The sequence below is a fragment of the Microcaecilia unicolor genome, chromosome 4 (genome assembly GCF_901765095.1).
Source record: "Microcaecilia unicolor chromosome 4, aMicUni1.1, whole genome shotgun sequence".
NCBI classification, from domain to species: Eukaryota; Metazoa; Chordata; class Amphibia; order Gymnophiona; family Siphonopidae; genus Microcaecilia; species Microcaecilia unicolor.
Genome location: NC_044034.1, coordinates 120533060 through 120550416, shown reverse-complemented (window position 1 = coordinate 120550416; position 17357 = coordinate 120533060). Strand labels below are relative to the sequence as shown.

The following is a 17357-nucleotide window of genomic DNA, read 5'->3' as shown; positions in this document are numbered from 1 at the left end:
TCATGCTAATATCTTTTTGCATGTATTAGAAATAGAGGCCGATCAAAATCAGTGGTTTTGGTTTGGGCTGGAACTGTAACCGAAACTGGCCATCATTCCCCAAGACAGAAAACACGCTCCTCACCCCCCACCACTGCCCTTCTCCCCAGGCCTACCTTGTAAAGGCCCTGGTGGTTTAGTGGTATCTCTGAGGTAGAGCCATCTGAAGTTCCTCCTGCCCCCATTGGCTGCACTGTAAAAATGGCAGTTGTGAATTCCCACAGCAGCCTCGGGAGACTGCCGCAGCCACAATTTTGGAATTGGAAATGGTGTGAACAGCAGTGACTTGCTCCTGCTCAGGCTGTTCCCAATTCCAAAATGGCAGCCACAACCTTTCGCGGCAGTCTCGGCCACCATTTTGGAATTGGTAATGGCTAAGCTGCTGCTCAGGTCATGCCCAATTCCAAAATTGCAGCCGCAAACAAAATTGCCACGAGAAGTGATAGCTGCAATTTTTTTCAAACTTAGCCGATGAAGGCAAGAGCAACTTAGGATGCTCCTGACCCAAAGCTACCACTAAACCACCAGGGACTTTACAAGGTAGGACCGGGAGGGAGGGGGTTTGGGGAAATGTGTTTTCTGTCAGGGGGTGTGGGGGAGGCTGGCGTGCTGCGAGGTGGGGTTACAGTTTTGGGTTTCCGCTGAAAATACAAAGGTATTTTCAGCCAAACCCAGATTTTGGGTTGGATTCGGCACCTGACTATAAATGCAAAGATATATGACAATTACCTTCATCATCGTGATGGCAATGTAGCGAGCTTCTTTCACTATCATTGGTTCATATGAGGCATCAAGTTTTGGTGAGGGCAGTCCACCAAAAGTCATCTCAGAACAATTGGAAGATCCTGTTGCTGCAAGTGCTGGGCTGCCGGGTATGCGCTGAAGTTTTTTCACTTGATCCTGCTGCAAAGATGTCTTTTTCTGGGAAACTGGAACTGCCTTTACCTCAACCTGTGCCAATGTCATCAGAACATGCAATGTTTTAGTGAGCAAAAGCTGGAAAGCAAGGAGGCTCTAGCCACTCTTACATATTATTTTATCCAGAGTGTTTTATTTAAATTTCATTTAATTTACTAATTTATAAACCACTTCACCTCAAATAATAATGGGATCCACCCAAAGAAATGTACCATAAATTAAAATGCAATATATTAAACATTAAAAAACAAACATAATCTGCCATCAAATCACCTGAACTTACAGTAAAATTAGGGGACAGCAACTCTTAACTTTGATGTGAAAAAATATATTGAATTGAAATTAAAATCTTCAAGATATAAGAGGAAGTGACGTCACTCACCTGTATGGCTGCATAGTTTGATAGCTCCGTTGGGATTTATAAAAATTTGCACGATTCTCAGCATCCTTCTTGCTTGAAGGGAAATACGGCTGCATCTCATTTGAAGAGGTTGAAATGCCGCCCCGAAAAAGCTTAGAAAAGTTTTGCTTCGCTGCTAATCAGCAGGATAAACAGCACTTGGGGACAGTAGGGGATGCAGAGGTGGTTAAAAAAAATGGCACAGATTCGGTCGGACTCGGAAGAAAAGGATGACCACATGCAAATGCAAGAAGTGCAGGCAGAAGTTATTAAACATGATTTGGAAGTCTGGTTCCGGAAATTGAAAGCAGAGATGGCTTGAGTTCGCCGTGATGTTCAAGCAACTTTAAAAGATATTAAGTCTGAGATTGGAGAATTGGGAGCCCGAGTGGCCACAGTGGAGGAAGCAGTGGATTCAGTTGCTGAACAGGTACGGGTGCTTAAAAGTTTCAAACCCAAAGAACCTGGAGTGATCCAAGAGCTGAAAGATCAACTGGAAGACCTTGAGAAAAGGTCTCGGCAGTACAATCTCAGATTTAGGGGAATCCCTGAATCGGCAATGTTTAAGGACAGTCTCCAGGTGGTCACTGACTTTTGTACTTTTTTGCTTGGTCAAGAGGGAGGAGGAGGTGAGCAGTTTAATCTCAATATTCAAAGGGCGCACCACAGCTTGGGTCCCACCAGAGAGGGAATACCATGTGATATTATCGCATGTTTTGCTGACTTTCCAACTAAAGAAAAGATTCTCTCCAAAGCGCGCCAACAAGCTGAGTTATGTTGGCGGAATTGCATCAACACCTAGCCTGGACCACATTACAAAAGAGGCAATCGTTTCAGGAACTCACCCAGTTCCTACGGTTTCATGGACCACGCTGCCGCTGGATGTTCCCCTTTGCTGTGTTGACTGTCTGTCAAGGGAAAATCAGGAAAGTAAAGTCGGTGGCGGAGGCTTGGTCTGCCTTGAAGGAACTGGCATGTGAGAGTCTGCCGGTCCAGTTGCAGTCACCTCCACGTGAGACCACCTTGAGAGGCACTTCGGGGTGGCAGGTTGTGGAGGGTCGAGGAAAGAAGTCATATAAGACTGCAACTTGAGGACTAAGGACTTTACAAATGTTGGTGATTTTTCTGACCCTCAATAATTTATGAGTTTGGGTAAAAGGGGGGCTAATTATGAGCTTGTTATTTATAATTAGGTTTGATGATTTTTTATTTTTATTGGGTTTATTTTAAGGGGGGAGGGGGATGTGTAATCTTAAGGTTTTTGGCGGGGGGGGGGATAATCTGGGGGTGTGGAAGAACGTGCTAGCGTTTATATTGACATATGTTTAGAGGGTGTTTTTGGAGCACTTGTGATGGAGCACATGATTCTATAAGTGTGAGGTTGACAAGCTTAAGGTTGAATGGTCTTGGATGACAGAGTTTGTGTGTAGTGGAGGTTGGGTGGGTAGGTTTACATACATATGCTTACTTAGTAGGGGGGAGGTGAAAGAAGGTGGGTTACAGGCTGGCAATACAGTCTGATGGGGATATGGAATAAGTTGGGAATCTCCTATTGGGCTAGAGCCTTATGAGGGGATGTTTACTTCCTCAGGAAATGGCCGATCCATATGGGAGATGATCAGCGGGGTCTGGGGGAAGCAGGGAAGGGGATGGGTACAATAAGCGGGTAAACAATCTAGGGCGGGAATGCGGAGTGTTGTAGACCAGATAAAAGTGAGTTCATGGAATGTTAATGGTATGAACAACCAGGGAAAACGCAGTATAGTCTATAAAGAGTTGGGTAGATTACAGTGGGACGTGGTTTTTTTTTTTGCAAGAGACACACCTACACCCTAGTGACTTGCAAGTGTTGCGACATCGTTCTTTTGGGACAGTAATGGGACACCAGGGTCGGGGAGGCAAACGTGCAGGGGAGTGTCACTATTTTGATTAGAGATGGATTTGGATTCACTATTCACAGTGAGTTTAGAGATCAGAGTGGGAGATGCATAGCTTTGAAGGGCAGCTATCAAGGTCGGGAGCTTACACTAACAAATATCTATGCCTCAAACTCCGGGCAGTCGGAGTTCTTCCAGAAACTCTTGGAAGAGTTACAGGAGTTTGCATAGGGAATGGTGATTGTAAGGTGAGACTTTAACGTGACCCCTGATGCTCGCTTGGATCACTCCTCAGGGGGGTGGACTCTGTAGTAAATCACACAGGAAGGCGCTACAGGAATTCTTTCAAGGACTGGAGGTAGCAGTAACTATACTTTCTATTCACACACTAGTGCCTCATACTCGGATCAATGGTCTTTGGATTCATCATAATGGATGGAACTACCTGGGGGATGCTGAAATTGGAAATATTCAAATTTCTGACCATGCTCCTGTGTGGGTTACATTTCAGGGCCTGGGTGATCACAGATGACAAGATTTTTGGAGACTTAACGAATCCTTATTAAGGGATGAACAGGTAATTCAGGAGATCAAACAGGCTGTCCAAGACTACAAGTAAAATAATGATACGGGGGAGGTTAGAGATGTTACACTTTGGGATGAGCTGAAGGTGGTGATTCGTGGGGTGTTCATATAATGGGGGCCTTGGAGGAAGAGAGAGTGGGGAGTATTTAATCTACATCTGCGGAGTCATCTGCTTGAGTTGAAAAACTGGCATAAGAGGACGCAGTGTCCGCAGGTTCTGGGTGAGCTCTGAAGGGTAAGGAATGCACTTTCTCAATTGCAGTTGGCAGAAGTTGAATTCTATCAAACTAAACTCCGACAACGGTTCTTTGAGTTCGCTAATAAATCGGAAGCTAAACTAGCTTGTTATCTTCGGGCCAGGAGGGTTCAATCTAGCATAAAATAACCCCGGGGCTTTTCTTCGAATCAATGGGTCATATACTTCTTTCTTCCCTATTGGTAGGGGAACCCTTCAGGGATGTCCGCTATCTCCCTTACTGTTTGCAATGTATATGGAGCCCTTGGTAATCATATTTAGGAACACCCAGATATTCGGGGGGTGATCTACGGAGGGGCAGAACATTGGGTAGCCCTCTTTGCAGATGATGTTCTATTATATGTCGATTATTTTGGAAGTCTTTTGTGAATTTGGTACAATATCTGGGCTCAGATTAATATGGACAAAAGTGAATTGTTAGGGTCTCCATCTCGGAAACAGAAGAGGAACGATTGCGAATGGCCTTCCACTTTCGTTGGGTATCCACCCATTTTTGCTACCTGGTAATTTAGATTTCTCGGGATTTGCAGACACTCTATGATCTTAACTATGACAAGATTTTAGGCCATTTTGGGACGGATCTGGGGTTTCTGGTTGTCCCAGTGGGGCCGAATAACAGCTGTGAAAATGAATGTTCTGCCGAGACTTCTTTTTCAATCCCTTCCGGTCCCGATTCCACGGGGAATGCTACATTGTATGCAAGCTCTTATTTCTCGCTTCATCTGGGAAGGGACATGCCCTCGCCTGTCTAAAAGGGTTTTGTGGGGAGCCCCAGAGCAGGGTGGTAGGGCAGTGCCCAATATAGAATGGTATTATTTTGCATCCCCGTTGAGAATGATATTAGATTGGGAGGTTAGCTCAGATAAGCTGGGAGTGATTCAGCTGAACGCATTTGCTTTGGAACTCAATAGAGCCTGGGGAAAAGACAGAGTCCCCAAGATCCCTTCACGTGCCATCTGCTAGGCATATGGAGAGAGGTACACAAGAGATGGAGTCAGCAAGATCAGATTTCGACACTGGCAATAATAGGATGGGAATCCAAATTTGGGTCTGACCGAGACATAACTCCGAGAGAGTTATGGTCTACTGAGCTTTTCTTCCATACATGCAGTTAAGAAATTTTATAGCACAACAGGGCTGGTTGCAGGAGAATCCCCAGGGGAAAGAGTATCTTGAGAATCTCTGGCTCCTATTGAAAAAAAACTAGGCCTATATCCCTGATTTACAAATTTATGAGGGGCCTGGAATAGTCTAAACATATCTTTATGCTTAATTGGGAAAAGGATCTACAATGTATTTTTTCTGCCACAGAACGGGAGAGTATTTATGGAGCAATTCATAAGGCCTTGGTTTGCAGTCTAGTGCAGGAAAATGTATATAAAGTGCTTACTAGATGGTATTATACACCTGATCGATTGCAGAGGATGTTTCCTCAGATGTCTAATGTATGTTGGAGATGCATGAAGGGTGAGGGTACATTTCTGCATATGTGGTGGGAATGTGACAATTTCACATTTTTAGTTTCATGTCATACAAGTGATTTCATCAGCCATTGGTGGGGAGGTTCCCTTCACCCCCCCCCCCCCCCCCCCCATCTTGTCTAATGAGTCTGTATGAGAAAGGGTTTCTTTGGCGGCAAGACGTTTTGTTGGGGCATAGCTGTAGCGAAATGCCTCACTGCGCTTCTCTGGAAGAAAAATACATCTCCTACTGTGGAAGAATGGAAGGGGAGATTGAATCGTTTATACCAGATGGAATGTTTGACTGCTCAGAGAAAGGACTGTTTCTGGTCACATAAAAGAAGTTAGGATATTTTACAGAAATATTTTGCCTGTACTTCTTGTTGGAAAGGGAATTGAAGGGGTAAAGGGGAGGGGGGTTATAGGATTTGGGGACATAGGGATTTGGGGGTTTGCTGGGGGAGGGTTAAATAGGGGAGTACTTTACTGTAATTTATAAATGTTGAATTCAGGTATATGGTTAAGGGGTAGAAGACTTTCAGTTAAGGAAGGGTGAAAACCTGCTTGGGGGGGGGGGGGGGGGGGAATTTCTACAACAAGTTGTGTTAGGCATGCATATTGACACTAATTGTCTATTAGTGCTGTATTCTGTAGTTTACATGCGCATTATGCTTTATATTTGTTGGGCAACAAGTTTAATTTTTATTTATTTATTTATTGCATTTGTATCCCACATTTTCCCACCTATTTGCAGGCTCAATGTGGCTTACAAAAACCTGTTATGACATCGCCATTCCAGGAGATAGATACAGTTGGTGTTATAACAATTTCATGGATGAGGAAAAAGATCTAAACAAAGTTATAAAAAGATAGTTAATAGAATAGGGTGAGGTGGTGAAGTGTTATAAATATTGATGAAAAAAAGAAATCTTCAAGATACCTCTTTCATGGTAAAAACAGTTGTATGTGCTGTGTGCTTTTAGTTGTATTGGGAAAAGATAAGTGGGCAGGAAAAGCAAAGCTGCTTGCCTGTAATAGGAGTTCTCTGTGAACAGCAGAATAAACTGGACACATCTGTTGTTGTGAACTCAGTTCTAAGCTCAGAAAAAAATCTAGGTTTTTCTGAGCAAGTGTGGGTCTTCCCATACAGCAAAACACAGCGATCTTCATTAGCCTACATTTTTCAAAAACAAACATCTTAGGAACTTCTCTTTGAAAATACACTTTCAGATCCATGGCATTGAACCTTCACCAGCTACTTTCAAAATTGCCCTTTCTACAAACTAAATGCAACAATTCTTAAAAATGTCAAAGGAATATCTATCTGCTTTCATCAGTACCAACTTACCTTCATGTTGGGAACATGAACTACTTCACCATACTGATCTTTTGTCTGCACAGTAATTATAGTGGGCCAACCACATCTGATATCATCTTTATTTAAAATCAAAGATGTCTTTTGAGGATCAGCAAAGGAATCTGGCTGAAGCCATCTAGAACAGTAAAGTTGCAATATGAACAACACATTTTGCAATATTATAGATCTCCAAATTCAAGGATTCTATTGGCATGACATTTCTGACCTGTACTTTAGAAAACATGTTTACAGAATGGAACCATTTTCCCTACTTCTGATGCTTTACCGCATGATTGGTTAACAAAAACACACAAAAAACTCTTTTCTCCACAAAACAGAATTTCTTAGGAGTGAGTGTTAAGCACAAACATACCCAGAAAACTAAACTGCAACTAAAAACAATTGAAATCCTTGCTTGTAATATTGATTTAGTGTTTGTATGGCTCCATTTGATCTTATTTCCCTACACAGTAGGTCACAACCACTCTCAAAACAAAATGTGGCGATCATAAATTTACCCCTCAAGGCTAAACCACATCAAACATTTACTTAGCCCAGTTTTGTATTTGAAGATCTTTCCTCTGAACCACTTTAGCTACAAAAGCACAAACAAACCTAAAATGCCCAGTTTCATATTGCACAATATTATCTTCTCTAGTAAACATTAATCTTGAAAGTTTTGGTAGTGAACTTAAAATCTGATTTTTGGAAAATGAAAAATGGAGAACTGATTCCAGCAGACGTTAATAAAGATAAATTCATGCTTGACAGTGAATATTCAACTGCAGCAGGTCTTGTTAATTCTGTTACTAGAATCTGACAATATAAACCCTGCCATTTAAGGTGTTAAAGTGGTACAAGTGTAAGAGACAAGTTGAGTCACAGTCTGCCCACTATTATTTAAAGAGTTTTTTTTCTTAAAGAAGTTCAGATCAATCTATTCCTTTCAGAGACTAAACAATTTTTCCATTTGTTTTATTTTTCTGCCCTACTAAAACATTATAGTGATTTCTTAAACATCAATAAATAGATGAACAAGTTAACTCCCACTGTTTACTAAAGCTTAGCTCCAGTTATCTGCAGCACAGCCCGTTTTATTCCTATGGGCCCTGCTGCAGATAACTCGAGCTAAGCTTTAGTAACCCCCCCCCCCCCCCCCCAAGTTTGAAAATAATGCAAACTATCACAAAATCCTGGTACTCCTGTAAGCAGAATCTAATATAATAAAACGCACCGTGAACGTTCTGAAGACAATTTTCTGAAGTCACTCAAACACTCCCTGTAGGGTTCGTGGATTCATGGTGTGAAGCCAGCCAGCCGTCTCTGCCCCGCCCTCGCGTCAAACGTCATGATGTCGAGGGCGGAAAAAACAAACAAACAAACGGATCGCACCCACGCACGGTGCGTTTTATTATATTAGATTTACCTCCGTGGTGGCGGTTGCGGAAGCGCAGCATCAGGGAAGGAGGCGGAGCTCCCGACGTCTCTAGCCTTCCCTTCGCTGTGTTCCGCCTTCTTCTGACGTCAAGGATGACGTCAGAAGTAGGCGGAACACAGCGAAGGGAAGGCTAGTGACGTCGGGAGCGCCGCCTCCTTCCTTGACGCTGTGCTGCCGGAACCGCCAAGGAGGTAAATTTAAAAGAAAAAAAAAAAGGGATGTTGGGGGGAGGGGAGAGAAGAGGGTGGGCAGTAAAGTTGAACAATGGGAGCGGGAGGGCAGGGGAGAAACGACAGCATGGATGCGAGGGGGGGGGCATGGATGCGAAGGGGGGGGGAGAAGAGGGCGGGCCAGGCTGGGACATGGGAGAGAGAGGAGCATGGATGCGAGGGGGGGTCATGGAAGGAAGAGAGGGGAATTGCTGGAAAAGGATGAATGGAGGGGGCAGGGGACAGAGGAGCATGGACGGGCATGGATTGGGAGGGCAGGGCTCAGGGAGAGAGGGGAATTGCTGGAAAGGGATGAATGGAGGGGACAGAGGAGCATGGATGGGCATGGATTGGGAGGGCAGGGCTCAGGGAGAGAGGGGAATTGCTGGATAGGGATGAATGGATGGGACAGATGGGCATGGATGGATATGGATTGCAGGGCAGGGCTCAGGGAGAGAGGGGAATTGCTGGATAGGGATGAATGGAGGGGGCAGGTGACAGAAGAGCATGGATGGGCATGGATTGGGAGGGCAGGGCTCAGGCAGAGAGGGGAATTGCTGGATAGGGATGAATGGAGGGGGCAGGTGACAGAGGAGCATGGATTGGGAGGGCAGGGCTCAGGGAGAGAGGGGAATTGCTGGAAAAGAATGAATGGAGGGAGCAGGGGACAGATGGGCATGGATTGGGAGGGCAGGGCTCACACTCTCTCTCTCATATACAATGTCTTTCTGACTCTCACTCTCACACACTCTGTCTCACACTGTATCACATTCATTCTCTATGTGCCACACAGTCACTCACACACTCGCTTGGTCTCATACACTCACTCTCACAGAGAATCTGTCTCTCACACACACTCTCTCTCTCGCACACACACCACACACACTCTCTCTCACACTGTGTCTCACATACACACTTGCACACACTCTCATTCTCACACACACACTCTCTCACAAACACACTCACACCCAGACTCACTCTCTCTCTCACACACACACTCACTTTCACTCTGACTCTCACACAGTCACTCTCACATACACTCTCCCAAACATACAAACTCCGAGGAAAACCTTGCTAGCGCCCGTTTCATTTGTGTCAGAAACGGGCCTTTTTTACTAGTATTGTATAAAGAATGCTGCCATAAGCATCTCAATAATTAAACACAACAGGTAGTATAAATCAGTACAGTGAATTCATACCTTGCAAGTCTTCCACCACTAGATCCAGGCATACAAGCAATGAAATCTTCCAAAAAAGACTGTTCATTACTCTGTATCTGCAGTGGCAGGTTACCCTCAAGCGCTTCCAAGATGGTTGGTGAATGAGATAGAGCTAATCCTTTCCCAAGAATACCCGAATGGGACTTGCAAACCTATTTAAAGATCACATGATTCCGTTAATTCTTAAGACACAAACATTAGGTTAACAAAAATATCTTCACAATATTGTTTCACTTTGAAAGTAATATGAGATGGCTGAGGGGAGACATAATAAAGGTCTGTAAAAATAATGAGTGGAATGGAATGGGTAGATAAGAATCGCTTGTTTACTTGTTCCAAAAATATTAGGACTAGGAGGCACACGATGAAGCTACAAAATAGTAAATTTAAAACAAATTGGAGAAAATATTTCTTCAATGAATGTGCAATTAAACTCTGGAATTTGTTGTCAGAGAATGTAGTAAAAGCAGTTAGCTTAGCGGGGTTTAAAAAAGATTTGGCTAGCTTCCTAAAAGAAAAGTCCATAAGCCATTATTAAAATGACTTGGGGGGAAATCCACTGCTTATTTCTAGGAGAAGCAGAATAAATGTATTGTACTGTTTTGGGATCTTGCCAGGTACTTGTAACCTGGAACAGCCATTGTTGGAAAATGAAGCTGGGCTTGATGGACCTCTATCATATCTCCCCTCAGTCGCTTTTTCTCCAAGCTGAAGAGCCCTAGCAACTTTAGCCTTTCCTCATAGGGAAGTCGTTTTGTCTAGGCAGTTAAAACATGTTAATCAGAGTGAACAATGATGGTACATATTGTGCAAACTGGACTCCAGGAGCTGTTGGTCTTTACACCATTCATGTTACTATAGACGGGACTGAAATAGGTATTTAACAACATAAAAAGGCAGGACTAGGGGAGAAGAGACGGGGAAAGATGCTGGATATAATGGAAGAGAGAAGAACAGACATTGGCCTCAGAGTAGGGGGGAGGGAAGAGGTGCTGGACTTAGGAGAGAGAATGGTGTCAGATGGACCAGCGGGGGAGGAGGAGAAAGAGAGAGACAACTGGTTGTGAGAGGGGAACAGATGCGGGATAGAAAAGAGGAGGAGAGACACTGGACACAGGAGGGAGAAATACTGGACTATGAAGGGGAGGTGGGAATTGAGAGGGAGAGATACTGGCCTCAGAGTAGGAGATGCAGAAGGAAGAGTAGAGTCACAGAGAAGAGATCCTGGGCATGGAAGGAGCATAGGGAAAGGAAGACAGAAGGGCAATGCTGATGGGGGGGGGGGGGGGGGGGGTAGGAGCACACGGAGCAATGCTGGACATGAGGGGGGAAATAGGGACACACGGGCAAATTGCTGATCACTGAGAGAGGGATAGGGGCACCGGGGAAATGCAGGACAGGTCAAGGTAGGCACAGAGGAGAAATGCTGAACATAGGAGAGGGCAAAAACACTAAGGGGGATGATTCTGAACATAGAGAAAGGGACAGGGACACAGAGCGGAGATACTGGACAGCACAAATAGAGATGCAGAGGGAAGATGAATGGTTGGCATGGAGAGAGAGAAACTGTCAAATAGACAGAAGACACTGCAAAGACAAGAAAAAAACTGAGAAATGCAGGAAAGACACCCTTGGACTAAAGTGAAAAATGAAATGCTCAGGTAGAAAAAAAGTATTTTATTACAACTTATTAATTGGAATATGTTAGCTTTTGGAAATGTAAACAAAAGGACAAAATCCTTACAAAATAGTCAATATATAAAAAAAATAAAAATAGGGAGGAATAATCAAAGAATGAGTGCCAAAAACTACATTGAAAAAATATGCTTTATTAATGCACACAAATCCATAAAGCCACAATCACAAGGTCATAAAGTGCAAACATCCAATGATTGCAGAGCAGAGTTTCAATTAGAGATCAAAGACTTGACGTGGCTGTATTTCAGCAAAAATGTCAGCGTTAATATTCTGATCTGTGATCCCTTGTTTCATATTGTTCAGGGTCTGTCTGTGTTTTGTGTACGTGACCAAGGTGAGGTATTCTGCTAGCATATATCTATGTAGAGATCTTGTTGCAGTCCTGTTTGCTCTGTTTTCTCAATGGGTGATGTATTAGAGCCCGCCCAGTGTAATATTTACAGTGCTGCCTTTTCATGCATAAGGTTGTTGCTCTGAGTCGTGGGAGTTAATGCTGTTATGATACAGTAAGGTTCTGAGTGTATGTCTGAACAAGTTTTTGCATAGTGTTTTGCAGTGGAGGGATTGTGAGTTGCCCTTACTGAGGTGACATCAACACTTTAATTTTAGTTTGTCATAACATCAGACATGGTTTCAGAATATTTTGCAGGATCTGATGTTGAATTGTTCCATAGATGTGTAAGTGATTTAGTATTGGTAAGTGCTTAAAATAATTGAGTTTAAAATATATGTCAAGTCATTTATGATAAAACTAGTAAAAAAGGCCCGTTTCTGTTTTAAAGGAAACGGGCGCTAGCAAGGTTTTCCTCGGAGTGTGTATGTTTGAGAGAGTGTGTCTGAGAGTGACTGTGTGAGAGAGAGTGAATGTGCGAGTGTGTGTGTGAGAATGAGAGTATGTGCCAGGGTCCCCCTCCCTCCCAGTTCCAGGGTCGTTGTCCCCTTCCCCCTCCCAGTTGCAAGGGGGTCCCCCCTCCCTCCCTTTTTCCCAGTTACAGGGTCCCCCCTCCCTTTTTCCCAGTTGCAGGTTCCCCGCTCCCTCCCACTTGCAGGAAAGTAGTGACAAAATTTCTTCAGGTCTATACTGTTTTTTAAAACATTTTTTGTCATACCCATTATCAATATTGAGGATGCCTATACAAAGACGACTCATTTTGTATTGTATGCTTCCTCTCATGGGTCTCCTGCAGCATGGCTGTCGTAGCTTTGCAGCTCTGGAGAGTTGAGGACATTGTCTCTTGGGATACCAAGCCACATACATTCCACAATATACATTTAAAGGCAATCCCAATCCCCCTGATAAAACTATACCCCCCCCCCACCCTACAGGCAGCCCCCCTCTCTCCATTATCCCCTTCCTCCACTCATCATGCCTTAAACCATTCATTCCCTCAACACCTCCTTCCCACTAACCCCTCCCCCTTGCCCCGTCTTCCTTTTATCTTCCATCCCAGGTCAAACTATAGTGTGGGGATCCCTTCCATCCTCGGCCTGGCCTGGTCCAATCCAACCTCCCCCACTCCACTCTTTCTCGCTCTTTCTTGTCCTTTCTCTCTGTCAAACCCAGAATGAGTAAAAACAGATGTCTGTGCAAGATGACCAGACCCTCAGTCTAAAAATGTCAGTGATTGCAATTGGGCCTTGGTCCAAGATCACTAGCTAATTCTCTGCTTAGCATTTCTTATACTTGAAGCACCTGCAAAAGTAAGTGTCCACATTTAGCATCTATACCAGCCATGGGTGTATCTGTCCGGCTTATCACTGGATTAGCAAGGTATATGGGGGCCCCCTCACGGGTGAGAAAAGCAGGGGTACTTATTATTTTTAACAAAGCAGTACTGTATTGGAAAGGGAGGTTAAGGATCCTAAGGAGGGAGGGATTACTGCCAGAAAACTATTTAGGAAACTGGCAGCACTCTGTAATGTTTATCATGCTTTGTTCAGGTATTATCACAGACAGAATTCACTTTTGATACCAACTCATTGATAGTTGAAGGGGAGGGGAGGTTTTGGAACTGACATTGCACAGATCTTCTGGAAGGCAAGGAAAAGAACACTCTGTGAAAGGATGGAATTATTTTCATGAAAGGCTTCTTCTATTGGACCAATGGAGAATGCTGCACCCATAAAAGTGGGATTACATATAACTTTCAAGAGCATAATACCCTCTCTCTCACTGACTATATACTAGTGGTGAGCAGAGCTTCTCCAGGGAAATTGTGGCAAAAGTTGGCCCAATGGAAATCTCAGATCATGTGTCAGTGTGGATAGAGTTTACTTAGGGGAATATGTAGTGCAATGATCACAGAGGTTTTGTTTCTCCTTAGTAGGAGAACAACAGTTTCAATCAGTTTTGAGACAGAAATGAGCTAATCAGAGGCACTTTCCAAAAAGAAAAGATTACTTACATTTTTCCCACAAATCAATGATTGCTCAGTTCAAGTAAACACATCTTTGAGAATAAGACAAAAGCCTTTCGTTTCACATAAAATACAAATATTTTCTCCCTTAAAAGGTGATTAATTGGATTGACTACTGTAACTCTGTATTAGCAGAGATACTCCTACACCTATTTAAGTGGCTTCAATTGGTACAAAATACTGCCATTAAGCTGCTTTACAATGTTATAAAGGCCAATCATTGACTCATTTGCTTATTGAACATCGGACTTCCTGTTTCCAGTAGAATCTAGTTTAAGATCTTAAGTTTTACCCACAAGCAGGGCTGCCGAGAGGGGGGCGGGGGGGGGGGGGGGGGGGGGGCAAAGTTCCCCGGGCCCGGGTCTCCAAGGGGGGCCCGGCGCCGGGGTCAGGCTGCCGGCACTGCAGTCCCCGGTCTCACCTGCCTGCCTCCTCGTCTCCAGGCCCCCTTCATTCAAAGCAGCAGTCGCAGAACACGTCTCTTCTGGCCTTCCCTCCCTGTGTCCCGCCCTCGCGGAAACAGGAAGTTACATTGCACGAGGGCGGGACACAGGGAAGGAAGGCCAGAAGAGACGCGATCTGCGACTGCCACTTTGAATGAAGGAGGCCCGGAGTCATGGAGGCAGGCAGGTGAGACCGCGGACTGCAGTGGCAGGGGGAGCGATGGGGGGCAGCAGCGGGGTGGCCTTGCACCAGGCCTGGCCTAGTCTCTCGATGGCCCTGCCCACAAGGCATACTATAGGGTCTTACATATCTATCTCTCCTCCTCTCTTATAGGAACCCTCCTATCTGTTCATCCTAATTACATCCTCATGACTGAATATTATATCTTGTCCTGATATCATTATGTTATGTTTTGTTGATCTTTCAATCCACTTCCAATCCAATATGATTTACTTATGCACTCTTATTTGTAATAACTGTAAAATTATTATTCCGTTAATACCATTGCTTTGATATTCTATGTACCCATCTGTATCTATATTTTGAAATTCTTATCCTATAATATGTACATGTTGCTATAACATTTTGTAAGCTACATTGAGCCTGCAAATAGGTGGAAAAATGTGGGATACAAGTGCAACAAATAAATAAATAAATTCCCCTATAATCCTCAAAAGGCATTTGGATCTTCCCAAACTACTTCCTAGAGATTCCCACAAATAAGTTGCAACTTGATCACTACTCACACAATTCTGCTTTAAGTTGCCTGGCTCTTTCTCTCTGGAGCTCATTGCCTGTGGATTTTGCATCTTGAAAATTCTTACTAATATCATAGGATGTGTTTAAATATCTACTACTACTAACAAACATTTCTAAAGCGCTACTAGGGTTACGAAGCGCTGTACAATTCAAACATAGAAGGACAGTCCCTGCTCAAAGAGCTTACAATCTAAAATATCTGGTTCTTTAAGAAGGTTTTTTAATGATTTATAGTCTTTTGGATGTCTTACTTGATAAGGAGACAGGAGTCTGCGATGGCTAATACTATTAATATTTCTGTTCCTGATATTTATGTCTAAAAAGATTAAATTTGTTTTGCAATCCATGCTGTGTTTACGATTGCCTTTTTTCTGAGCTACTTTTCTGCTTCTGTACACCGTCCTTGATGCTGTTCCTGATACATAATATAAAATAAAAATAGAGCGAAGGACAGGGGTGCTCAATGTTGGTCCTCAAGGGCTGCAACCCAGCTGGGTTTTCAGGATTTCCCCAATGAATATTGTGAGAAGGTATGAGGCTGTCCTATACGGTGTAGGCCACTAGAGGGCGCTAGAAGAAGATGGAGGTCTCTAGGACCGGGGAGAGCCCTGGGAGGTCCATAGGTGCCGGCGGTTATGGGCTGGGTCCTGGGTAGCTAATTAACCACTTTATACCACACCTGAGTTGTGATGAAAGGAAGGGAAGTGATCTAGCAGCAGAAGAAGAGAGGGCCCCTGAAAGATACTGGCTAACCTTATGGACTTGGGGTGGACTGGGTGTCCAAAGGAGATCAGCAGGCTGAAAGTCCTGGGGTAAGAAGTCCCTAAAGCATTAGTGTTTGATTGTATGTCCTCAGTACTTATAGGAACTGTGTGTTCAGTGGAGGGACTGTGTGTCCGAATAAGAAAAGACTGTGTGTCTAGAACTGTGTGTTCAAAGAGGGACTGTGTGTCCGAAGAAGAAAAGACTGTGTGTCTAGAACTGTGTGTTCAAAGAGGGGACTGTGTGTCCAAAGTACTGAGAGAAGCAGGCTGCAAAGCCTGGGGTGAGAGTCCCCAAAGTATTGGTATAGTACTGAGCCCATGTATCTGTGTGGGGAGGCTCAAGGTGAAGATCTAGGAAAGCATAAAGTGTTAAGCTAGAAGAAGTGTGCCCAGGGGCTGGAATAAAGAGTTGCCTGAGAAATATGCAGTTGGTGAGACCTGCTTAATTTGCTGAGTGGAAACCAGGTCACCCTGAGTGAGAAGGGGTAGCACACTAATCTGCATATGATTTGCATATTGGGAACCAGGTCACCCTGAGTGAGAAGGGGGATATCACAATATACATGAGATTTGCATGCACGGCCTCCATTATATGCAAATTGATCTCATGCATATTCATTGTAGAAATCCTGAAAATCCAACTGGGTTGAGGCCCTTGAGGACTGACATGAGCATCTCTGGCAAAGGGCTTCTCCTGGTTTGTTCTGGGAGACTGCAAAGCTGGCCCTCAGAAGTAAAATTATTCCTTTTGTGCACAGGAGATGTAAGGAACTGGACACTAGGTTAGTCAGTCTGGAAAAGCAAGACCAGAACAGACAAGTACAATGGGCACATAACCTTATACCCCAGCATAGGGTCAATCTACTCGGCAGCACTGAACATTACTACATCAAAGGGCCAAATGTTTGTTATAATTTAATTTCTTTAAATATGGCAGTAAGTCAGGCAAGCCATTGTCAGCGCTTTTGAGTGGGTGAGAAGGACCAAGGTATGTGGTGGTCACGTGCAATTTTAGTGGTATGACAGTTATGGCCCTCCAGAAAACTGTGAGGGGGGGAGGGGTTCTGTAAATATAAATTGCTTTATCCTAGGGAACCCTCAAATGGTGAAGGTTTTAAAGTGTATCTACATAATATGCAGCAGCCAAGGGTTACAAAAGTGCAACTGGAGATGCCAAACAGTCCAATTTGGGCAGAAAAATATAAAAGGGAATAAAGAGGGCCAAGAGGTGTAAGACGTCTGGCCCTGATGGGCTGAATGCAGAATCCTTGAGGATATTGCAGGGCAAGATTTCTCTTCTGCTAGTGGATGCATTTGAACATTTGATACAATTAGGAAAAGTTCCCTATAATACTAACAGAACTTTCATTACGGTTATCCTGAAGGCAGGGAAAGATCTGGAAAAAGTGGAGTCCCATAGAATAACCTCCTTTTTAAACTTTGATGCCAAACTCTTGGCTAGAGTGCTGGTAGATCATCTGGCAGTGTTTTAATGCCTGGGTTAATACAAGCGAGC

At 43.9% G+C, this 17357-nt stretch overlaps 1 protein-coding gene across 1 annotated transcript in view; it reads right to left on the bottom strand.

Annotated features, from left to right (window-relative positions):
- MYCBP2 (MYC binding protein 2) overlaps positions 1 to 17357 on the bottom strand; it is a 937772-nt gene that overhangs the window by 412768 nt on the left and 507647 nt on the right. Inside the window, 3 exon segments of the mRNA XM_030200587.1 lie at positions 769 to 990; positions 6884 to 7028; positions 9739 to 9911. Coding sequence (XP_030056447.1) covers positions 769 to 990; positions 6884 to 7028; positions 9739 to 9911 — 540 coding nt within the window.